The sequence below is a fragment of the Chenopodium quinoa genome, unplaced genomic scaffold (genome assembly GCF_001683475.1).
Source record: "Chenopodium quinoa cultivar QQ74 unplaced genomic scaffold, ASM168347v1, whole genome shotgun sequence".
Classification (NCBI taxonomy): domain Eukaryota; kingdom Viridiplantae; phylum Streptophyta; class Magnoliopsida; order Caryophyllales; family Amaranthaceae; genus Chenopodium; species Chenopodium quinoa.
Genome location: NW_018745105.1, coordinates 559,628 through 565,582, shown reverse-complemented (window position 1 = coordinate 565,582; position 5,955 = coordinate 559,628). Strand labels below are relative to the sequence as shown.

At 35.9% G+C, this 5,955-nt stretch overlaps 1 protein-coding gene across 2 annotated transcripts; it reads right to left on the bottom strand.

The window, feature by feature from the left end:
- Positions 1 to 2,201: 2,201 nt before the first annotated feature.
- Positions 2,202 to 5,668, bottom strand: LOC110710013 (spore wall protein 2-like). 2 transcript variants are annotated; one of them, XM_021888278.1, is made up of 2 exons: positions 5,247 to 5,668; positions 2,202 to 4,738 (listed from the first exon to the last, which is right to left on the bottom strand). In XM_021888278.1, the coding sequence occupies exon 2, from the start codon at positions 4,695 to 4,697 to the stop codon at positions 2,559 to 2,561; it is 2,139 nt and encodes a 712-aa protein (XP_021743970.1). In that variant the 5' UTR covers positions 4,698 to 4,738; positions 5,247 to 5,668; the 3' UTR covers positions 2,202 to 2,558. The 2 variants fall into 2 exon arrangements, with proteins under 2 accessions (XP_021743970.1, XP_021743969.1); XM_021888277.1 differs by having other exon boundaries at positions 5,333 to 5,667.
- Positions 5,669 to 5,955: the final 287 nt, after the last annotated feature.

Genomic DNA, 5,955 nt, shown 5'->3' with positions numbered 1-5,955 from the left:
AGTGGTACCTGACATTAATTGAAAAATTAAAAGCTTCCAGTAATTGACAATCATGGAAGACAGAATTAGGGGCCGAGAAGTTACAATCAGGATCAAAAATCTGAATACCATCTATTAATAATAATCACAATAGCACGAATTAGGTTTACTTATCTCAGCAAATTGCTGGAAATTCCCAGTCAACGGAGTTGGAATGCCAGCGAGTTAAGAGATCGTAAAATCAACTTTCTGGTTGTTGTATAATTTTTTCACCTCATTGAAAATAAGCGCCAAAATTACCAGCAAAATTTAGCTGGAATTTTGGCTCCCTTTCCCTCATTTTGGCGCTGAGAATTTTTCCTCCCAAAAGCTTCCTCCATTCCCACTCAACCAAAAACTCAAGTGCTGAGTTGTATAAAATTAGAGGTCATGTATATGGATCCCACATACACACCATGTATGCATATCATCTTCCATAAAAGCTAGATTTATAGATTGCCAAAGATTCATGTTTTCAATCTATTCATTCTACTCTTCAGTTGCAATCTTCAACTTCTTCTGAACTGCAACATCAACATCATTTCCAAACATTAGTCATTTAGCTGATTTATAATATCTAGAAAGAAACTCATACAGAAAAAATAACTCAAGACATGCTTCATAACTAATACATATGCCTTGTAATTTGTAAATACAAAATTAGCTATGTTTTTTCAACTGTATTCCATGTCATCAAGCAGGTCTTTAAGGCTTGTCCCTTAACAAAGTAAATACAAAAGAATACATCATTTAATACCGGGAGGTGTAGACATTGAGTAGCAAGAGAAACTAAACACTCGAAGTAGTGTTATCATGCCGAGGCCAAAAGAGATGGATTGTTCAAATATTTCTTCACAAGTGATATACATGTGTATGACAGAATTAAATGCATGAAGAACCTGATCTCAAATCTCAACAGAAAAATTACACTTCAGTTAGGGGGTCTCAATAAGCCCAAAGAATTAAGGATAAAAGATCTACCTTCTTCATGGAGATCAGAAGCTCGACTATACAGCTCACCCTAAATAGCATACTGGCACTTTTTTTTTAACATTTTCATTCAATGTGTCACAGTCCAATCCCTTCAACATTTTGGCCAAGATTCAAGCTAATGTCCCTTAACTAAAATAGAGAAGCTAAACAACAGCAAGTAATATGAGCTCATATCATACACCTGAAATTCAAACGTAGAAATAATAATAGATTCTGCAATAAGGCTAGGCATAACATAGAAAGATTTTATTACATATACCAAAGAATAGGCAAACATATATTCAAAACAGTTCCTTCCATGCCATAATCCTACAAACTGCAAAAACCAAATACACTTTAACCAAAAAAAAAAAAAAAAAAAAAAAAAAAAAAAAAAGACTTTAGCATGCTTAATCACCACCCTGCCATAATCCTACATCCTTCTTTTCCTTGTGGCGTCTGCAGTAAAATAAAAATACTCTAATAACTTAATTCAAGAAGAGTAAGAAGGGAAAGGCAAAAACAGAGACAAACACTTCATTGGTTCAAATTTATGAAGTAAAAATTAAGTGTTAGGGCCTGTTCTCATACGTTTATTTTCAGTTCAGCTCAGCTCCTAATTTCCTTCTCTTATAAAATATTTAGTTCAGTTTAGCTTAGCTCAGCTCGGTTGAGTTCAGTCTATGAGAACAGGCCCTACAATTGATCATATTAACATAAATCATCAGACCAGCAGTCATTTCATCATAAATTCTCTTCAAAACCTTCAAATTTCCAGACTGCCTAAACTCATATAACAGTCACTCCAGCAAGCCTCAAATTTTCAAATTAGCACTATTCCATAAAAGGAATGAACAGGAATGCAGCAAAAAAAAAAACGAAATTTACCCAGAATTCAATCTAATTAGCAGAATTCATGGTAAAAACAACCCAGAAATCTGACGATCTTGAAGGGGGAAAAAAAAGAAACTTGCAAGCTGAGAATAGGTGATAACCACATCGAGGGTTAGGAACAATTTGAGGACAAAAAACTTCAGTTTCAGAACCCATCTTCTTCTATACCATCAATAGAATAATAGAATAATCCAATTTCCAGACCACGAAATGCTAATAAACCCTAGAATTTAATTTTATTGCAAAAATACAAAACCCTGAATGCTTTGTGGAGCCACATAAGAACAGAGAAAGAATGCCTCAGTGCAGCAGCATAATGAATTAAAATACAGAATCTAATTCTATAACATTAATAGAATAATCCCATTTCAAGGCAATCAAGGATGAATGCCCCAGTGCAGCAGCATAAATGCATACTACATACCGAAAATAAAAAACTATAAGGCGTTTTGAACTCTTATGGAGCAACATAAGAACATTACTAACGATCAGCCTATCAACTCATCAATTAAACATCTTTTATACACAAATATCGTAATAAGGACAGAGAAAGACCATGTTACAAGAGGGTTGTACACAGCCCCTACATTTGCAAGAAAAGGGAAACTAAAACTCAGTCTTGCCTTCCAGTGGTAATAAAGAAAAACTGCAATTTAAGCGCCTAACTGGAAAACTCACTTGGCAACCGCATCTCTATTGCTGCCAGCTTCATTACTGTTGTCTGGCAGAGTATCTAAATCAGTTCGATCTTTAACTTCTAGAGTGACTGAGGTATCAGCTTCATGACGAGGCTGAACATTTGTTGAGTCCTCTTTTTGGCCTTCTGACTCTGAGTTGTTCGTAGACTCAGCTTGCAGCTCATGCTCATGCTCCAAATTAATTTTCTTATTATAGTTCAATGACTCCTCCTCCAAATGCTGCTGCTGTTTGGAATCATCAACTTGTTCATATTTCTCAGCACCTTGGCCATCATTTGCTTTTGTTGCTTCCTCTCTTTTCTCCACTGGCTTCTCTGCTTCTTGGCCATCATTTTCTTTTGATGCATACTCTTTTGGCTCCACTGGTTTCTTTGCATCTTCGCTTTTATTCACTTTTGACGCTTTCTTCTCTTTATGTTCCTCAGAGTTTGAATCATAGGAAGAGTGAACTTGATCATGGTTGATTAATTCATTTGTTCCATTTGTTCCAGAAGGAGAATTTCCAGAGATATTTTTCTCTGGATTCTCCCCATTTGCACCCTCGTGACCAGATGTATCAGAATAGGAAGTATGACCATCTGCTGAAGAGCCTCCTCCACCTTCAACATTGTTGGTGTCCTCAGTCTTAGAGCCGGAGTCAGAATTTGCATCCGATTGGTTTTCACTTGCTCCTGCTTCAGGTTTCTCCGATACAACTTCCCGTAGAACGGAATTATTATCCTCTTTAGTGCTTGTGTTATCTGTTGCATAATTTTGATTCTGGGTAACAAATGTTTCATCACTGAATGTAGTGGCATTAGCTTGCTTGTCTTCGCCAGACTCTACAGTTTCAGAAGGGAGAGAGTGAGAGCCATCAGCCGTATCTTGTGGAGTAACATCATGTTTTTCGCCAGCAGTTACTGCATCAGAAGATTCCTTTTCAGCAGTCTTATTTTCCACGGCTTCTTCATTATTCTCTTTATGTTCAGATGCATTCAGCTCTGAAGTGGAAGAATCATTTTCCTTGTTTTGTTTCTCAGTAACAGCTTTGTCATCCTTGTTAATTCCATCTTGAACCTGAGCATCTGATGAACCTGAATCCTCTATCTTAGAGAACTTATCTTCCGTACTTGTTTCTTCATTCTTACTATCGTTGTTGCCTTCTTCCTTTTCTTGACCTTCATTATATGAAGTGTCATTCTCTTTGCTCTCTTGGTTTTCTTCTTTAGCTTCTCCATTCTCTTTCTCAGCTTCTTTCTCTTTCACTTTCTTCTCTTCTTCATTTCCACTCTCTTTGCTCTCGTCCCTAATTTCATCAGTCTTGTTCTCATCAGATTTTTGCTCTCCACTTTCATTTTCTTTGCCCTCTTCTTTCTCCTTATCCTCAGCTTTGTTCTCTTCCTTGGCTTCAGTTTCCTCCGCTTTGTTCTCTTCCTTAGCTTCATGTTCCTCCACTTTGTTCTCTTCCTTGGCTTCATTTTCATTCTCCTTGTTCTCTTCCTTAGCTTCACTTTCCTCCGCTTTGTTCTCTTCCTTCGTTTCATTTTCCTTTTCTTTGTTCTCAACCTGTTGCACCTCCTCACTTTTGTTTTCTCCATCATCCTTCACCTCATTTTCCATATCCTTGTTCCCTTCTTGCTCCACCTCTTCATTTCCCTTATCCTCCTCCTTCAACCCTTCATTATCCTTCTTCTCACTTTCCCCCTCACTTTCTCCTCCTCTTTCTTCCTTACCCTCTTCACTTCTCCCCTCTTCAATTTGTTTCTCCACGCTTTCATCCTTAACTTCCTCTTTGGGTTTTTCATCCACTTTCCCGCCCCCTCCATCCTCATTCTCTTCCAGCTTTACATCCCCAGTTCCAAATTTCTTCTCCTCACCCTCTTCCACACTATTCCTCTCATCTTCCTCCAACTCAGGAGGATCCCTCCTTCCCAACTTTAACCTCTCAATCCCTTCTTGCACCTTTTCCGAAACCTTTTTTGCTTCTCCGAACGTTTTCTCCTTACCATAAGAACGTTGGATTTGGTACACTAACCAAATACCAACACCCAACAACAAAATCAATTGCATCGCATGCTTTACCTTGATCCCCTTGTTCGACCTCGAACCCCTACTACGAGGCGACAACTTAAACATACTTTTCAAGAATCAAAACCTTGTCAAATGCCCAAAAGTTTCTGTTGGTACATACAGATGCAAAAAATATAAATTATATGTCAATCACCCAACTTTAAAGCAATTACAAATTGGAACTATCTCCTGTATATAATACGAGTACCAATCACTGTAAAACCTTTTCATTCAATGAAAAATTTAAAAATGCTACCACCCAAAAATCAAAATCTCCCTGAAAACAAACAAATTGAACTACTATATACTTCGCACTAATTAAGATAAAAATGCGAGAAATCAATATGTTTTTAGATCACCACCTGTAACATAATATTGCAAGAACACAAACATACAAATACTGAAACTCCTAAATTGGACAACAATTGATCAATATATGAACAGTATTAATCCGGGAAAACCACTCTATATTTCCAATTCAGATTAATATTTGTTTAGAAAAAAACTATTATCATTCTATTCTCACACTATAAGAATCTCACACTATAAGAAAATAGTAACATTTGAACTGACAACTAAATTATAAGACATAACAAGAAAAGATCAAATTATTACCGTATGAAACATTATATTATACCCCATGAAAAAGGAAAGATCTATATATCTAAAAGTAAAAGACGATATTAAAAGGAGAAACTGACCTGAAAAAAAAATAAATAAATAAAACAGAGAAAAACTGGGAGTTTTCTTCTGTATGCAAATATTTGAAAGTATGATTCAAATTTGAAGTATGAAAAAAGAGGTAATAGAAAGGAAGAAGAGAGAGTAAAAAAGAAGAGGGATAAATGAGAAGGAATGTCGGTGAGTTAGGCTGTGATTCGTTATCTGAAAAAAGAAATGGAAATTGAAAGGGTAAAACTCAGATTTGGATCTTAAAGTATGTGAGTGTAATTGCAACATTACAACTTTAATTTATAATGACATTTTGCTTGCTTTTGAGTTTTGGCTTGGTTTGTTTATCTATCTTCAACTATAACCCACTCCCTTGCTTTCACAATTCACATATGTACGCCACTTTTCACTATTCTCATGCTACATTTAATGCTCTCTTAAGTAAACTTATCATATGATGTCGCTTGCAAATAACAATCTAATCTACTCTCTTTATTTTTTTTTATTTTTTTTGTATTACTTTATGTGACACATTTATGGATATGCAACTTTAATCATAAATATCTTTAATCAATACCTATATACTAAATTACTCCCTCCGTTTTTTAATACTTGCTCCATTGATTGGACAAAGATCCTTCTACCCAGCCAG